The following is an 18,728-nucleotide window of genomic DNA, read 5'->3' on the forward strand; positions in this document are numbered from 1 at the left end:
AAATAGTGAAGAGGAGCGCAAAGAAATATACCAGAATGTTAACAGGAACTGCCTGTGGGTTATCAACAGCTACGCTTTTTCTTTGTGCTTCCTGAATGTATACTTCCTTAAGTAAGAAAATGGGAGAATGATTTCCTTGTAGCATCTTCAGGTTTTTAACGACACTCTGAAAGAGGTTAAAATAATATTTTCTTCAAAAATACTTTAGTAAGTATAGAAAACTCTGGGACACTTTAATGCAGAATTAATATTGCAACATATTCCTTTTACACTGAGTCCATTGTGCATCGTCAAGAATAAATTGCCCCAATTAAATGACATATAAAGACAGGGAACTCTTAGAATGTTTATTAAATCGAAGATTTACAGGAAGGACAGTGATGAATAAAAGTGAAATTTTTCAATCAGGAAACATGAAGTTTCAATGTGTAAGCGTTTATATTCAATTTCATTTTTTTTTAAATCTTCCCCTTTAAGACTATATCATAACGTGTGAAGCACTGGTGAGATCTATGTCACCAGAAATTCCCAATTTGCTGATTTCCTGGAGATTTTTCATCCGATGATTATACTGCAACAAGTGAGCATCATTGACCGCAACCTTGAAGTGGTCAGATTCAACCAGCACTTGTATCTGAAATGGCACATACACAAAACTGTTAGAAATGCTCTTAATTTCAAAACCAATCTGGCCTGAGCTGAGAATGTCCCACATTTCATCTTTATAATCATGCGTGGAACTGACTAAAGTCCAAGAAAGGAACCCTGGGGGGTGCCTGTGTGGCTTACTCGGTTAAGCCTCTGCCTTCAGCTCAGGTCATGATCCCAGGATCCTGGGATCAAGCCCCACATTGGGCTCCCTGCTCAGTGGGGAGCCTGCTTCTCCCTCTCCCACTGCCCTTACCCCCTGCTTGTGCTCTCTTGCTCTCTCTCAAATAATAAAAACAAAAACAAAAAAATAACTTTGCAGCAAAAATGAACTCCAGAGATTATTCAAAGATCCAAGCAAAATAAAATGAAAAAAAGATGATAATGGGTAATAAAGATAAGTTGAGGGGCACCTGGGTCGCTCAGTGGGTAAAACCTCTGCCTTCAGCTCAGGCCATGATCTCAGGGTCCTGTGATCGAGCCCCACATCTAGCTCTCTGCTCAGCAGGGAGCCTGCTTCCCCCTCTCTCTGCCTACTTGTGATCTCTCTCTGTCTCTGTCTCTCTCTCTCTCTCTGTGTTAAATAAATAAAATATTTAAAAATAAATAAATAAAGATAAGTCGAAGCTATAAAAGTAAAGATGAATAATGTGTCTCCACAAAAACAAAGTTTTCGTATGGCTAACCCCTAAAAGTAAAAATATAACCATATCAAGTACTGGTGAAGATGTGGAGAGAAAGGAACATTCATGCACTCTTGGGAATGTAAACTGGTGCAACCACTTTGGAAAACAGTATGGAGGTTCCTCAAAACATTAAAGCTAGAAATACTACATGATCCAGTAATTCCAGTACTGGGTATGTACCCAAAGAGAATGAAAACACTAGTTTGAGAAGATATATGCACCCCTATGTTTACTGCAGCATTATTTATAATAACCAAGATATGGAAGCAGTGCAAGTGTGGACCCATAGATGATGAATGGGTAAAGAAGACGTGGTATCTATACATATACCATATATATGTGCAATGGAATATTACTCAGCCATAAAAAATGGGATCTTACCACTTGCAACAACATGGATAGACCTACAGAATATGCTAAATGAAATAAGTCAGAAAGAGAAAGACAAATTCCATGATTTCACTTACATGTGGAAACCAAAAATTCAAAGGAAGAAACAAATGAACAAAAAGCAGAAACAGACCCATAAATACAAAGAACAAACTGATGGTTGCCAGAGGGAAGGGACAGGGTGCAGGGATGGACAAAATGGTTGGAGGAGAGTGGGAGGTATAGGCTTCCAGTTATGGGATGAATAAGTCATGGATTAAAAGGTACAGCCTAGGGAATATAGTCAGTGGTATTGTAATAATGCTGGATAGTGACAGATGTAAGCATCTGTAAGATGTAAACAAAGATGATGGTCACTGTTGTACACTTGAAACTAATGCAACATCCTGTGTCGACTGTACTTCAGTAAATAAAATGAAAATAGAATACCAAAGAAGGAATTCTCTAATAGAGTGCCAAATGTTACTAAGATTGATAATAACCAGTGTGGGCCAGAGTAGGAGAAACAGTCTTCCAACTGTTAAGTAGTGAACAGGTTTATCCTTACAGCCTTTTGAAAACAGCACTTTGGCAATATCTTATCTAAATTTTAAATATGTACATTCTTGAGGGGCGCCTGGGTGGCTCAGTCCGTTAGGCGTCTGCCTTCAGCTCTGGTTATGGTCTTAGGGTCCTGGGATTGAGTCCAGCATCGGGCTGCCTCCTCAGCAGGGAGCCTGCTTCCCCCTCTCCCTCTGCCCCTACCCACACCCGCCTCTTGTGCTTCTCTCTCTGTCTCAAATAAAATCTTTTAGAAAATATGTACATTCTTGGAATAAAATTCTTGTTCTAGGAAGCAAAGCTTTATAAGGACCATTATTACAATATTTTAGCAAAATAAACATTTCAGGTTTGTTTGGAATATTTCCATACTCCAAATTATCATCCATAGGACACTCACAGAATTAGCACATATCTAAATAATGAAATACTATTAAGTAACAATGTTCGAATATGAGAAGATGTCCACAAAATATAGAATCTGGTCCCTATACGTCTCTGCCCTTGAGGAGCTTACAGTCTAGTAGGTTTTTTTTTTTTTTTTAAGATTTTATTTATTTATTTGACAGAGATCACAAGTAGACAGAGAGGCAGGCAGAGAGAGAGAAGGAAGCAGGCTCCCTGCCGAGCAGAAAGCCTGATGCGGGACTTGATCCCAGGACCCTGAGATCATGACCTGAGCCGAAGGTAACGGCCCAACCCACTGAGCCACCCAGGCGCCCCACAGTCTAGTAGTTTTATTGCCCACTCTACTGTCAACCTAACCCAACACTGTGGGCCTAGTATTTGTTAAAGCAGTGCTTAAAAATAAAAAGTGTGTTGGGACAGTTGGTAGAGCATGTGACTCTTGATCTTGGGGTCATGAGTTCAGGGATAGAGATTACTTAATAAGTTTTTAAAACAAACAGTGCTGTATGTAATAGAAAATACTGGAAAGATATTAACCAAGTTGCAGACTTTGTGAGGTTGGGAGAAATGGGAAAAGATGGAAGTCTTTTTCACTTGAAAATCTATATAAAATGTTTTTTTCATAAAACATCTTAATTTTAGAATTTTTAAAAAATTAGCTTTGATTGCCATGCCAACTATGTTGTATTAAGGTACTAAGTCTCAGCCCAACTGTACCATTGAGACCTTCTGCCCTTTTCTTCCTTTTTTAAGTACACTGCATGCCCAGCTTGGAGCCCAACATGGGCCTTGAACTCATGACCCTGAGATCAAGTCCTGAGCTGGCATCAAGAGTCATACACTTAACCGAGTGATCCACATAGGTGCCCCCTTCTGCCTTCTGTATTAAAGATGCTATTTTTCTCACTTCCAGAAAAGCTTAAGCACAAAGGTTTGATAACAGGGACAATGCTGAAGGGGAGGAATGGACTGGGGAATGTGCCAGTCCTGCTAAGCCTGATCCCCCGGGGTGGGGAGCACATGTGCCAGTTAGGGGTCTCAGAATAGCTGAGAAATTCATTTCAAGTACCTTGTGGTGGCAGAGTTATTCTTCCCTGAGAAATATGCATTATCAATATATAATGGTAGCAAGAACTTACTTTGAATGGTTTACCACTTTCGAATGGGAAAGTCGCCTGTCTTTCTTCCTTTCCCCAGATGTTATCCAGCTTTGTATTGCAAACAATGACTCGCTTGTTGTCCTCATTGAAGCGTGGGTTAAAGTGGAAAGCAACATCATTCCCTCTCTTGAAATCTAAAGCAAATCTGTTTTAAAGCAAAGACCAGAGTTAGTAAAATGATTCAACTTCGTGTATCTGTATCAAGTGGAGAACATATAATTTTCTAAAGATCTGATTTTTTTTAATAAATACAGGAACATTTTCAAATGGAAGCAAACAAACCAGAGTATGGCTTCAACCTGGAAAGTATACGAGGCCAAGTAGTTGATGTATTCTTGTAGTATCTGAAAATAAGCCAGGCACTACATGTTCCATTTTTTTTGCCTCCTTGTCTTTGGTCACATGATTCCATTCAGCTGTCATTCCCTCTTTTCTGCCTCTACTATGAAAACTGGTCAAGAGTTCCTTACAGAAACCTGGGGCCACTCTGAGGGCACTTTGTGCTGTACATGGCGAATAATAATGTTTACCTCTTTCCTGCCCTGCCAGTTACTTTTAATACCTACTAAAGGCAAGCCAGTCACGTAAAACAGAAGCCATCAAATACCTGACTACCTTATAGTTAACCAAAACCGAGTCCTAAAATAACAAGAAGGAGATAACATCATGTACAGTGTCCTGTTGCTAAGTTGTAAAGTCATGGTAATAAATGTGATAAACATTCCCTGATGTGAGGTGGAATTAATGGAAGGACTGGCTTAACTTTTTGACCTTGTTCCTTCTCCTTGGATGTTAATGCAAACACAAGGCCTCGGACTGTTAACGTATTAACCCTATCCCTCAGCTTCTCCAAGTGTGTTCCTGGGGCCCCAACATCAGAATCAGCCGGGGCTCTTGTCTGAAAGCAAGGTCTATACTCTAGACCTATTAACAATGATTCCTTGGGCATTTTCATTTACCCAGTAATGGACACACACAAACACAATTGTATCTTCCAGTAACTGAATGCCCAGGGAGAGGACCCATACATATAGTCAGATGGCAATAGTATTTGTATTTGACCCATATAGTCAGATGGCAATAGCATTTGTATTTGTATTTGGCTATATTTTCTCTGCAGGGAAAAGGAAGATCTTGCCATCTCTATTGCCTTAAGCATTCTTCCCATCCAAGTACTAACCAGGCCCGACCCTGCTTAGCTTCCGAGATCAGACAAGATCAGGCACGTTCAGGGTGGTATGGCCATAGACTTTAAGCATTCCTTTTTTCAGGTAATTCCTCACATAGATTTTGCAGAACCAAGCAACCATTTTTTCAGTTTATTACCATCTCAACCATTTCCACCAAAATGAGTTTTACTCGCCACAGTCTCTGTCTACACCTCTAGCGTTACTGGAACTAAAGTTTCTAGTGCAAAAACCCTCAATGAGGCAAACACACCAGTGTGGTTCTGTGTGACCGTGGCTGGGGGAGGAGAGCAGACATTCACAAACTACGAGTGTGGGGTGCCCAGGATCGGGTGTGCTGGGTTCTGCGTTATTTGGGAAGGAAAATGGATATGGACATAGGCGGGGGGTATATACACATTTCATAATTGGCTGTGAGACAAGCTTCATTGTGCAGGTAAGCACTGTGTTTAGAGAAGCTATAGAGGCTGTGTGGAACCAAGTGGGGGCTTAGGGTACTGGCTACTGCACAGAAGCAGAGAAAGCTCGCTGGAGGTGTGCCTGAATGAGCTAGCTGGATGTAAAATGATTACGTCAGAGGCAGAGTCCATTTCCTGGTAAAAGAAAAGGGGATTTCCCATTGATCCACCAGGAGCAAGGTGACAGAACTCACAGGGGTTGTTTATGGATTCTTGGAACCCTGTGTGCATAGCTTGAACTGGTACCTTTCGTGTACTGTCTATAAACCCCAGAAACACAGATTACTTTATGGCTGCAGGAGCTTTAATGGTACCACTAACCTTGGGGACAGGCATACTGGATGTCTTCAGGATATCCCAAACCTGCCTGTAATACATGGAATATATTACATTCCATGTATTACATGGAATAGAACCAGTGGTGCTAACAAGGCAATCATAAATCAGCATGGATTGTCCTAAATTAGCTCAGAGGCTAACTCCATCCTCGCTCCCCTCCATCCAACCAGTTCCCATGGCAAAGGTTGACTTCTTTTGAGGAAGTCTTTAACTTGTAGGATCTTTTCAAATCTTTGCATAAATTGTGTCTACCCAGAAGACCGGGGTTCCCCCATCCCACCACATAACAACCGTAGACCTGGCTGATGCCAGAGGAATCTGTGACACAGCTGATGTGCCCAGTAGGAAGGCAGAAGTGGCAGTCAAGCTCACCAGATCTGAGACCGTACGTACTGTGACTGCACCACTGCGGGGTGATCTGTGCAAATAGAGTGGTACAATGTACAAGCTCTCAGATCAACTCAAAATGACGTCCAGTGCAATCTTGGTGTTTCTGACCCTAATTTTTGATAGGCATCTAAATATAAAGGGCATGCCTGGTTTTTTAGACAAGATACGGCTCAGAGGTGGAGGGACAACCAAGCATTACATTTCGAAGGCTGTCTTTCCCTTGAACTCTAAGGTTCTCACTGCCAGGAAGAACCTAGGTTTTTCTGTATGGGCTGTCTGCTCTTTCTCTTTGTCCTCACAAAGCAGAACTGTTTCAAGGCGCCTGGGTGGCTCAGTGGGTTAAGCGTCTGCCTTCAGATCAGGTCATGGTCCTAGGGTGCTGGGATCAAGTCCCACATAGGTCTCCCTTCTCAATAGGAAGCCTGCTTCTCCTTCTCCCTCTGCCTCTCCCCCTACTTGTGCTCATGCTCTCTCTTTCAAATAAATAAATAAAATCTTAAAAAAAAAAAAGGTAGAAATGTTTCATTGTGGTTCTGGGAGAAAAGCAAGATTTAATGAGGGACACTTTGTCCCTTGGTGGGAACACACACTGATTTATGGGCTAATCCCATTCTATGGTATAGAATTCTCAAGGCATAGTTCTAAAAATTTTATTAAAATTCAAAATAGATGACCCTTTATTCAAAAAACAATTGACAAATACGTTAGAGTTGCTAATACTGTTCTTACCTGTTTGCATTGGGCTTCGTTGTGCCCAGAATTGTTATCAGCATGCGAGGCATGACTCCTCCAGGCAAAGGCAGGTCATAAGGTACATTCTGGGAACAAAAAATATGCAAATATCAATAAAAAGTCATGTCTTCTCGGGGAAAGAAAGAAAAATAAGTTGCTAATGTGACTAGCACATAACCCTAATTTAAGCCATTTTTCCAGACTCTCTGGTCACCCTGCCCCAAGCCTGAAAGGACAAGAATTCCTATATGCACAGGTAACACTCAAGAATAAAGCCATCCTGGGGCACTTGTGACTCAGAGGGTTAAGCCTCTGGCTTCAGCTCAGGTCATGTTCTCAGGGTCCTAGGATCGAACCCCATGTTGGATCAAACCCCCTGCTTAGCAGGGAGCTCCTTTCTCCCTCTCTCTCTGCCCGTCTCTCTGCCTACTTGTGATCTCTCTCTCTGTATCAAATAAATAAATAAAATCTTGGGGAAACAAACAAACAAAAAAAAACCAGAATAAAGCCATCCAGGGGTGCCTGGGTGGCTCAGTCGTTAAGGGTCTGTCTTTGACTCAGGTCATGATCCCAGGGTTCTGGAATCAAGCCCCACATTGGGTTCCCTGCTCAGCGGGAAGCCTGCATCTCCCTCTCCCACACCCCCTGCTTGTATTCCCTCTCTTGGTGTCTCCCTCTCCGTCAAATAAATAAATAAAATCTTTAAAAAAAAGGGGGGGGGGGGCGCCTGGGTGGCTCAGTGGGTTAAAGCCTCTGCCTTCAGCTCAGGTCATGATCCCAGGATCCTGGGATCGAGCCCCGCATTGGGCTCTCTGCTCAGTGGGGAGCCTGCTTCCCTTCCTCTCTCTGTCTGCCTCTGTCTACTTGTAATCTCTGTCAAATAAATAAATGAAATTCTTAAAAAAGAAAAAAAGAATAAAGCCATTAGGGCAGTGGGGTGATGCCTGGGTGGCTCAGTTGGTTAAGCATCTGTCTTCAGCTCAGGTCATGATCTTGGGGTCCTGGGATCCAGTCCCACATCAGGCTCCCTGCTCAGCAAAAAGTCTGCTTCTCTCTCTGTCTCTGCCCCTCCCCCTGCCTCTGCTCTCTCTCACTCTCTCTCAAATAAATAATTCTTAAAGATAAAATAAATAAGTAAATTAAAGAATAAAGCCATCAGTTAATTGGTGCCAAAGACACACCATATTCCCTTCTGGAGCACTGTATCTCTCATTACTAAGGACATCCCAATCTATAATTAATTCACTTGGACTATTTTTCAGAAAGGCTTAAACTAAATCTTGCAATCAAGAAAATTAACATTTTTGTGCTACTCTTCTTTTTTTAAGATTATTTTTATTGAGATATAATTATATCAGTTTTAGTTTTATCACTTTGTGCCACTCTTAAGAGCCTGATCACGTAACATACTCATCGTGATCATTTACTCCCTGAGGGTGGGCATTGTGTCCCATCCGGGGACTTGTGAATTCTTGTGAGTTCTACTTACATGGCATCAACAGGGGGGTCTGGTATTAAATATTTGTGGAATGAACACTTTTCATTTAATACATTCACTAATTCTTCCAGAAAAATGAATTAACCATCTAGGTGCAGGGTGCTGTAAATATTCCCAAAACTTCCTTTGGCCTCTTCTCTCTTCCCTTCATAACTTTTCCCCCCTGGGTGCAACCACCACCCAGGTCTTTTCTTTTGGGCCCCATACCTCCTCCTATCTGAATTTCCCACAGATGCCTCACATCCAACAGGTGTGAACTGGAATTGTCTCTTCTTCCTCACCCCCCACCCCCAAACCTCACACATCAGGTCTCCTTCCTGAGTTCCTGGTCTAGGCTGACCCGTGGCTGGTTCTCTAATTGTCGAGCCTTGAAAACCCCATCATCCCTGACTGAGACGTAACCACGAGTTCCTGGGGTTCTTCCTCTGCAACCTCTCTCACATCTGCCTCTCCCTTGCCACAACCTCCACGTCCCCATCTATCTACAAATGACTAACCGTGGTCGACTACTGCCTGACCAATGCTGCCCATGCTTCCGGCACCTTCTCTGCACTCTCTTCCAAGCTGACCTAAAATCAAGTCAGACACCTCCTGTGCCAACGTCCATAGGCTCCTGGAGGGGTCTGATCCCACGTGGCTACTGAACGCTTTCCCCACATCTGTATATTATCTCCTGACTAGACTAAACATCTGGAAGAGAAGGATTGGTGTCTGAGATGTGTCTAGAGTCACCACAGGGTTAGGTCTATACACTTAGAATTCACTTACTAAAGTGGGTTTTAATCTAAATGAAAATTCAATCCTTAGATCACAAAATTATCTTTAGAAGGTTTTTCAAAACCACATTACCTTGGTTTCCCTACACGTTCCCTCTGTGACCCCAGACAAGCTGTAGAACTCTCTACTGTCCCCTTTCCTCGTGTGTAGAGTAGGGACAGTAACAGTATCTTATGGGGCAGATATAGGGGTAAATGAAATTATCCACGTAGAAGCACACGGCTGGCGTAAACTATGTACTCAGGGTTTATTAATAATGGTAACCAAAATGTTCCCCCATTTCTACAATCTTAACTTCATTTATATTAAAGCTGCTTTACAGAGATGTCTTCAAAAGACACATTGACTTCTCTTTATACTAACAGTACACATCCTAAACTCAATACAATGATTTTTTTCTATTGGGCTGACATACACCATGGCTGGACCTGGAAGAGGGGCTCTAACCTGTGAGTTTAAAGCTTCAGGTCTCTCTGAAGCCCTTTGCAGGCTGGTGCCCAGAACCAGCTCCCAGCCAGAGCACAGCAAAGTAATGGCACCAGCGCTGCAGACAACACTGTGCTGGTTCTTCATTAGCTTTGTCTTGATCATAGTCAAGTCTAGGAAGTGCCTAGTTCCATCTTACCAGTGGTCCAGCAGGGATGCCAAAGGCGCCAGCAGCGGGCTGGGCTCCAGGAGCACTTGGCTGTCCAGGAGGCGGGTAGGCCCCAGGCCCACTCGGTTGCCCAGGGTGGGGTCCTGGTGCAGGTGGTCCAGGATAAGCAGGAGCTGTTGGGCCAGGGTAGGCTCCTGGAGGTGCCTGTCCAGGATAGCCGCCAGGAGGGGCCTGTCCAGGATAGGCTCCTGGAGGGGCCTGTCCAGGGTAGCCACCAGGAGGGGCCTGTCCAGGGTAGCCACCAGGAGGGGCCTGTCCAGGATAACTGCCAGGAGGGGCCTGTCCAGGGTAGGCACCAGGATAGGAGGCCCCTGGGTAGCCCCCTGCTCCAGCAGGCTGGTTTCCCCATTGACCAGGCCATCCTTGAGGGTTTGGGTTTCCAGACCCAGATAAAGCATCATTAAGCTAGAAAGAAAGACATCAACAATTACAGGATGAATACACTTACAAAAACAGAATTTTCAGGAAAATAGGAATATGTGATATCTAAGAAGTAGAGTGATATATATGGTAAGGGTATGAAATTCATATCAATAAAAATTTTCCACCTATTAAATAGTTCACAGTTTCTAAAACTAAAATTAGACTTTGGGATTATATATGCTTCATCATTTTATTCTTTTTTTTAGTAGTAATAGCTCTTATTTTTAGTAGTAGTAATGTATCAGTACTGGTTTATTAATGGTAACAAATGTATCATGCTAATGTAAGACATTAATAATAGAAGAAAGTAGGCGTAGGGTATACGGGAACTCTTCATACTATCTTTGTAATTTTTCTGTAAATCTAAAACTATTGTAAAATTTCAAAGTTTTTCTTAAAAGGCCAGATCATATCATTAATTAAGTGGGATTCCAGATTGATTACTGCCTGTATAGGAAGAGAGCCATATAGAAAATGGAAAGCAAAGCAATTCACAGTTCTCAACATGAATTGTTTTCCCATAAAGAATGCACTTCTTTGATGGATTATAATTCTAATGATTGCTATTTTTTCTGGGCTATGTAGGGTCAATATATTAACTACACAGTAAAGTTAATATGACTATCCAATGGCATTGACTTTTCCTTGCAAAGAACAAGGATGACTTAAGAAATCTCCATCCTGGTTTCACAAGACCATTCCAGAAAAGGATTTCTGGAAGGTGTAGTCCCCTTCTTAGTGGCTCCCAAAGGGCTTCCCGCCCCATTTCTAATCTCTAGCAGAACCACAAGCCTGTCCCTGGCAGCCACAACAGGTACACGGCCACGCACTGTGGTTTCTGATATAGGCCTGTACTTGCCTTATCTGTGTTTTTTTGATCATGGCTCATCACAGTCGAGCAACTACATGGTTCAGATGAAAAATACCCTATAGTAGGTGGTCAGGGTGATGGGCCTGAGTTCCCATAGTTCCAGGAGCTCCGTGTTTGACAGCAAAGAGTCAGTCCTGCCATATTCCCAAGATGGCAATGTACTGTCAAATCCCTCCTTCTCCTTGCCTTGTGCTGATCACAGGGGCTCTAACCCCTGCAGATGGTGGTTTCCAGGCTTCCAGATGAGTCTGGCTAAGGGGCAGCTTTGGCAGGAGATTAAAGAGTGGGAAGAAGGGAGATGCCAAGGTAGCTCCCTGCTCCTTTCTGCCATGGGATGTCTGAACAGCTGCTGCATCCCCTGCTTCCCTTTATTCTTGCTTCCCATCATCTCAGATCAGGGAGGGTTGCCTTTCACAATTTGCCGAAGTCAGGAACTAGCCTTCCCCTGTGTAAAAGCACATCCTCTCTAACTGACATGAGAAGAGCAATCCAGAAATCAGGATGCTCAGAGGGCACGAGGATTCCCTTTGCTCGTATTATTTCTCAGCTCCTGCCCAAGGAATCCCTGTCTCTGTCCCAGGCTTACTGTTAGTGAGTCCCAGGCCTCTATCTGCTTGGCTTTCTCCCTGAACCTGCTGCTGGAAAAACAAGATGTCAGCCAACAAGTCCTCACTGGTCAGTTACGGCCAGAGGAAGCTGCAGGGTGAGAGAATTAGAAGGGGATATCTGGCGGTAAGGGGATGTCTGGTGGCAATGAAGAAAGCCCCCAACCTCCATGGAATGTATATTATGGTAAGAAAACAGACATAATATACTTACTGAAAAACTGTCTGCCATTTTCCTGAAAGGGGGGAAAAAGATAGGTTATCATTTGATCTTAGAAGATTTCACCAGTTTCCATATAAAGATAACATCATAAATAGTTCATTGGGCAGTTCTAGATGATCTACAGGCATTCTTCTAACCAAGCCAGTCTATTCCCCAAATATACCTCAATCAGGAGTGTGGAACCACAAAGGAAACTCTAGCAGGGATGCACTCCAGCTACATCACCAAGCCCAACTTCACTCCTAATTTTAACCTCTAATCATACTAGCTTGTGTTCTGAATCCTGGAAGTAACAAGCCACACAACCCAGGAGAGAGAAGAACAAGGAAGACAATATTCTTCCCCTTTCCTTGGTAAAAACACAAAGAGTCCTGGTTCATCTGTGGTCCTCCTCACCTTCCCTCCTGGGCGCTTTTTCCACCACCTCTTAAAAGCTCTTCCTATCACGCCCCTCCCCTCCTGTTCACAACACCAACCCCCATGCCCTCTTCCAGGTTTTAGCAGGAAAGCAGAGTTGATTGATTCCTACAGAGATTTGAAAACCAATGTCCCTAGATGTATTTGCTGCCAGTTACTTATTCCATCGCTGCTCTGGGCCAGGCACTCTATGGGCTCTCGCCTGGGTTGGAAGATGGATAGGCCGGGATCTGTACGCTCAAAGGGCTCACACACGGGTAGGGATCACATGAGATCGACACTCTGTGCCAGACTATGAAACAGGGAGTCACAACTAGAACTATTACTTCTAAGAGGGGAAGAGGTGGTGGTGTTTGAGCTAAGCCTTAAAGGAGAGGTGAGATCCAGGTGTGGAGCAATAAAGAAGAAAGGCAGGTACAAGAAGCTCCATTTTTCTTTTTTAAAAGATATTTGTTACTCCAAACAAAACTCTGACAGTCTAACAAACTAAAGAAAAAAGAAAAGAAGAAGAGAAGAGGAAAGGGGAGGAGAGGGGAGGGAAAAGGGAGGGAGAGAAGAGGAGAGGAGGAAAGGAAAGGAGAAAGGTGAAAGGGAAAGAGAAAAGAGAGGAGAGGAGAGCAGAGGAGAGGAGAAGAGTCAGGCAATGCAGAGGAAAATATTTTTGGGTAGGATGCTACCAAACAGAGTTGGTTTGCCCAAAGCTGACTCAAGGGGTAGCCTTGACACATCATTCCTGCTTTCTCCTGCTCCTCTCCCTATGCCAAGTCTTTAACCATTTAAGCTGTTTTACACCTGTTCCCACTGCACATGCTCTGGCAGTGAGGGGAAGAGGGCAGCTTTGGACTCTTGAGGCCTGGGTGAGTTTTCTTGGGTCATGATCACTTGTCCTATAGCCAGTGACCTGGATCTTAAACAATCAGAATCTCTTTTCCCTTGAGTTGCCCACTTATGATATTTACTTAATTATTTTAAGAAATTATATTAGCTCCAAGGGATCCTAATTGATAGATCCTAAAAATCTAAAATATTAAACTTTTCGGTAAAAAAAAAATAGGCAGAACTCCTCTTCGGACTTAAAGTCCTCCATTTTTACATATCAGACTTTATAATACTCTGCTGTTATTTATACCACAGTTAAATATTACCTTGTGTTAAGGGTATTTTGTTTTGGTTTTTTGCACATCTCTTTTTTAAATCTGGGTATTCTCAAACATATCTGGAAGTTTAGGGTATCACCACATCCATCTTCCAGCATGGGAAACTGCTGGCAATTTGACTGGGAAGTCACAGTGACTTTCCCAGGGCTTCCATTCCTTGGTCTCCTAGAACATGTGATTTTTTTTTTTTTTTAAGATGTATTTATTTATTTATTTAACAGAGAGATAGAGATTACAAGTAGGCAGAGAGGCAGGCAGAGAGAGAGAGGAAAGCGGGCTCCCTGCCAAGCAGAGAGCCCGATGCGGGGCTCGATCCCAGGACCCCGAGATCATGACCTGAGCCAAAGGCAGAGGCTCAACCCACTGAGCCACCCAGGCACCCCAAGCATGTGATTTTTAAAGAGAAGTCAGGTGCTCCTCTGCTTCTGCTTCCTTCCCCAAAAGTCTTCCGCTGCTTAGAAAAGTGTGCTGCCATGGCAGGAAGAACTTGAGAGAAGCACTGTTACAGAAAAGGAAAAGAAAGCATTTTTCTTTCTTTCTTTCTTTTTTAAGATCTTAAGTTTAAGTAATTTCTACACCCTCACGTGGGGCTCAAACTCACAACCCCAAGATGGAGAGTTACTCATTCTACCAACTGAGCCAGCCAGGTGCCCCAGATCTTTTTTTTTTTTTTAAGATTTTATTTATTTATTTGAGAAAGAGAGCAATTGAGAAATAGAGAGAGAGCAAGAGTGGGGGCTGCAGAGGGAGAGGGAGAAACTGACTCCCCGCTGAGCAGGGAGCCCTAGGAGGGGCGTGATCCTGGGACCCTGGGATCATGACCTGAGCCGAAGACAGAAGCTTAACTAACAGCCACCCAAGTGCCCCTAGAAAGGGCATTTCTGAAGAAAACAAAGCCTCTCTCATTTTGGAGGCCAGTATGAAACAATCTTGAACTTCACGGTGGGCAGAAATCCTTTGATTACCCAAACTTCTTCCAGTCCTGCACAACATACCAAAGACCCAGACATAACTTTGTGTTTTGTCTTAAACATTCCTATTCTGTAAAGGCTCTTTCCCAGCCTCAGCATCACTGACATTTCAGGTTGGATCCTTCGTGGGAGCTGGAGCCTTTTTGTACAGGGCAGCGCCCACGGCTTCAGTCCACAAGACACCTGGGGGGCGCAGTCGTTGGGCATCTGCCTTCAGCTCAGGTCATGATCCCAGGGTGCTGGGATCCAGCCCTGCATGGGGCTCTCTGCTCAGCAGGAAGCCTGCTTCTTCCTCTCCCACTCCCCCTGCTTGAGTTCCCTCTCTCGCTGTGTCTCTCTGACAAATAAATAAATAAAATCTTTAAAAAAAAAAAAACAACACAAAGTTTCGAGCAGCACAATACCCCACCTCTCAACTCTGACAACCAAAAACGTCTTCAGACATTGCCACATATCCTGGGGGATGGGGGGAGAGGGCAAAAGTGTGCCTGGTTGAGAAACACTGGTCTAGGCTGACCGGCGTGTGTATCCCTACAGAAGTGTAGATGCACAGGTCAATAAAAACTAAAAAGGCAGTTTCAGTAGTTAGCTAAATCTGTACCATGGGCCAATAAGGTGTCGTATTAACAAAACTCCAACAAAACTAAGATGTGTTTAAAGGTTGATTATGACTAGAAACTGAAGACAGCATCTCCAAAATGTAACATTTCTTCTTCAAGTCTCTGCTCAAACATATTCAGCTTATTTTCAGCTCCAACGAAAACAATTTGAGAAGCAAAGCAGATTTCACTTTCTTTCCACAGTGTTTCACATAAAGCCCCAGGTGACAGTTTGAATCACGTTGTGACACACTAAACAAGCCCATTAGAATAATGACACCCTGCATCAATGTGGTGCATTTCCATTTATGAAGCACTTTCCCATACTTTTCCTATTCTCTTTCTGATAATGATCTTAAGAGATTTTCAGGAGAAAGCTAATATTCCCATTCTAGAGGTAAGGAAATTAAGATTCAGAGAGCTAATATGGTGGCCCAAAGTCATTCTGTTCTTGGCAAGTCAACAACCAGGGTCCAAGCATCCTCACTCTTGACCCAGACTCATTTTACACTAAATGTAAAACCTCACTCTTTGAAATCTTAAAGTACAGTCCTTTAAAAGTTTTAATTTCTTCACTCAGAAATTAATTCTCTGACTTATTCATTCAGAACTACATAACATGTTGAAATTGTAAACAAATTTAAAAAAGAGATGTTTTTGTCAGAAAACTAACTTGCTGACTCATTCAGTAAGCTTCAATACACACAGTATTGAATACAAAGATGCCATTTTACATAGTCACTTTGCTAATTATAACCACATTTAAACCAATAAAGTGTACTTCTCCAAAAATTAGGTACGCACTATTTTGATATGTTCATTCTTAAACATCAGTTCTCTTTTTCGAGAAAAGATTATAACCAATACTTTTTTGAAATCAAGGTTAGCAACCTTAGAACTTTAAAAAAAAAAATCTATTTGGATAAATATCTTTCTTCCTTGCCTGGAAAATTTCCCTCTCTCCCTCCCTCCCTTCCTCTTTCTCTCTCTCTCTTTCTTTCTCTCTCTTTCTTTCTTTCCTTTTAGATGAACAGTTTATTTAGAGACACAATCAAATGTAAAAAAAACCTTCTCACCCTACAGATACTACAGATATGTGAACGCCATCCTGCCATTCCCAGAATCAGAGAATTTAGAAGCACCAGAAAAGAAACACTATATTAAAGCCAAACAAAAAATTGAGGAAATACTACCTGAGTCTTCACATTTGAAAAAACCTGTAAGAAGTAGTTCAGTGTTGCTTTGGAATAAAGAATTTAAACGTGAGTCAGAATGTAGACCTTTTTAATTAGCTGTTAATTGTAGTTTTCCCTCTAATAAAGAGTGGCTATCTACTGTACTGTGCTATTCTGGTCCACCTAGCAATTAGTCCAGTAGTTGGGGTTCCTGGGAGCACTTCTGTAATTTCTGCTCACAAAGGGCCCTGACCTCTATACAAGCTGAAAGAGGAGTAGATCATAAATGCATTTCCTCAGAACCCAAGGCACTGCCCACACTCCTCTGCAAAGAACCCAGGAGAGCTAGTCTACTTCCTGCCCTTGCTGAAACAAGTCTTCTTTCCAGAGCCAAATTCTGTGATGCTGAGTTGGAATAAAGGAAACGGGTCCTTTACTAGGATTTCCTTCTTTTCGTAGTTCCTCAGCATCAAGGAAGGTAAAGTTACTTTGTGCCTCTCAGTTACTGATCATTTTCCGCTATGGAAAAGCTCAGTCAAGAGCAAACATGTGATACTTAGTCAGCAGCAAATTGGAAGTTTACAACAGGCCCTTCTCTGGCAGGCTTACCACTCCGAATTTAATCAGAAGAACCAGTTCAGGCACTAGACACCAAATGCTAACCCAGCTGTCCTCAGCAGGAGCCTGTTTCCCAAACCATCACAGGAAAGGGAGGCTGTATTTTAGATCAGTTAACCATGAGCCTCAGATACATTACGCTTACAGGCCAACTGTATTTAGGGACAACATGAGATGTTCAGGTTATAATACATGAATGTAAGTCTCTGCTACAGTTAAGATGCAGAGTCTGGCGGATGAGGTTCCTGGCAAGTCGGTACCTAAACTATAGGAGAGGCCAACCCTGGCCTTTTGACTCACTAGCAATACGTGAAGTCTTTATAGTAAAGCACTGATGCATTTTTGTAGCATAGAGAAACATCACTGATTAAGGACCCCTGCAAAAAACTAGCTTTGGTGGTCAATCTCTCAGGCAGTGTTTCCCCTCTTCTGCCACTTAAGTACCTGGTGAGGCATCCTTCTAGCACATTGAAGCTCAAAACATTCTAAGACCATCATCAAACTTTACCCCAGAACATGGAGTAGGTGCTGATTCTAAGTGTAACCCCCAAATGTTATGAAGTTAGGAAGCAGTTCCCATCTCCCAACAATCACACATGAGATGTCTTCCATTCCTTTCCCAGGATCCCAGAAACAGACTGGGTCACTGTGGTTCAACGATCTTCACTATCCAGCAACCCAACTCCCGGGAGTCACTTTACAAAGATTCCACAGTATCTGGAATAGGAATCAGTAACTTGCAGTGGATAGCCTGAAGCCGAAGTCACAGCCTCACCCTATGTGTCCCTGACTCTCTGGCGTTCAGCTCCTATCCCCCAAAGCGGACACCTCCTAGCGTCCCCCGCTGGGGCTCTGCACATTGGGACCAACATCCTGCCACACCCTACACGGCCTCAGCACAGATCTGGGATAATGCCCAAATTAGCCAGTCTGGGCAGGGATGAGTCACTGATTTGCAAAAGCTTAGGATGTGCACTGCTCGCCAAACCAGACACATGCCCACTCAGGCCCTGGGGCATCACCATTTTCTGTGGGACCAGCACCCAGAGAGCGGCGGCAGCCCCTGCCCCGCAGGGCCTCGTAGAAGAGCTCCTGCGCCCCCCGCAGCCGGATGCCGCGGCCGAGCAGCCCAGTCAAGGGGCGCAAGAGCCGCCTCCAGAGTCCCTGGGCAGCCCCCCGCGTCCAGGAAAGGAGGACCCGCTTCCTAATCCCAAACAGGGGCTGGCCGCCGGGCTGGCGGAGCGTGCGCCTCCCCGCCCCCAACCCGCTCGAGGGCGGGACGCCGTGGCCGAGGCCGCCGGTCGCCGCGGAGGGTGCCCCGCGCCGCTCACCGTCCGCCCCACGAAGAGTGCGTGAGTCTCGGGAAAGCGCGACTAACTTTCCCTGAGTCTCACACTGCGCCCTCTCGGGGGAGTCAAGGCTACGGACCCTTGCCCAGGACCGCGCCCCCGGCTCCGCACGCGACCCCTAGTCTCTCCGCCCCCGCGCGGGCTTCCACCTCGCCGGGACCCGGCGGCCCGCAAGCTCCCTCCGCGGCCCGCGCGCCCGCCACTCACCCGACGCCTCGGCGCTCGCTCGCTTGCTGCGGGGGCGGCTTCTGGTGAGGTGCTGCGATCCCAGACCGGGCGGTGGCTCCGCGCCTCAAATAGGCTCGACCCGGCCCGCCTCTCCCGAGGCGGGGCAGCCGCTCCCGCCCAGCCCGGCCTCGCCCCGGCGTCCCCCGCCCCACCGCGCACCCCGCGGCGTCGTTCTAGGCGCAGCGGGGAAGCTCCGGGTCTGGAGAGCGGCGGGTGGGACGCTC

General features: G+C 44.4%; 1 protein-coding gene across 1 annotated transcript; it reads right to left on the bottom strand.

The window, feature by feature from the left end:
• Positions 1 to 311: 311 nt before the first annotated feature.
• On the bottom strand, positions 312 to 18,593 carry LGALS3 (galectin 3). Its single transcript, XM_032875335.1, has 6 exons — positions 18,484 to 18,593; positions 11,982 to 12,003; positions 9,839 to 10,273; positions 6,936 to 7,024; positions 3,812 to 3,977; positions 312 to 634 (listed from the first exon to the last, which is right to left on the bottom strand). Exons 2-6 carry the CDS (start codon positions 11,997 to 11,999, stop codon positions 479 to 481), a joined length of 864 nt encoding a protein of 287 aa, XP_032731226.1. The 5' UTR covers positions 12,000 to 12,003; positions 18,484 to 18,593; the 3' UTR covers positions 312 to 478.
• Positions 18,594 to 18,728: the final 135 nt, after the last annotated feature.

The sequence above is a fragment of the Lontra canadensis genome, unplaced genomic scaffold, assembly GCF_010015895.1.
Source record: "Lontra canadensis isolate GAN:19392208 unplaced genomic scaffold, GSC_riverotter_1.0 scaffold55, whole genome shotgun sequence".
Classification (NCBI taxonomy): domain Eukaryota; kingdom Metazoa; phylum Chordata; class Mammalia; order Carnivora; family Mustelidae; genus Lontra; species Lontra canadensis.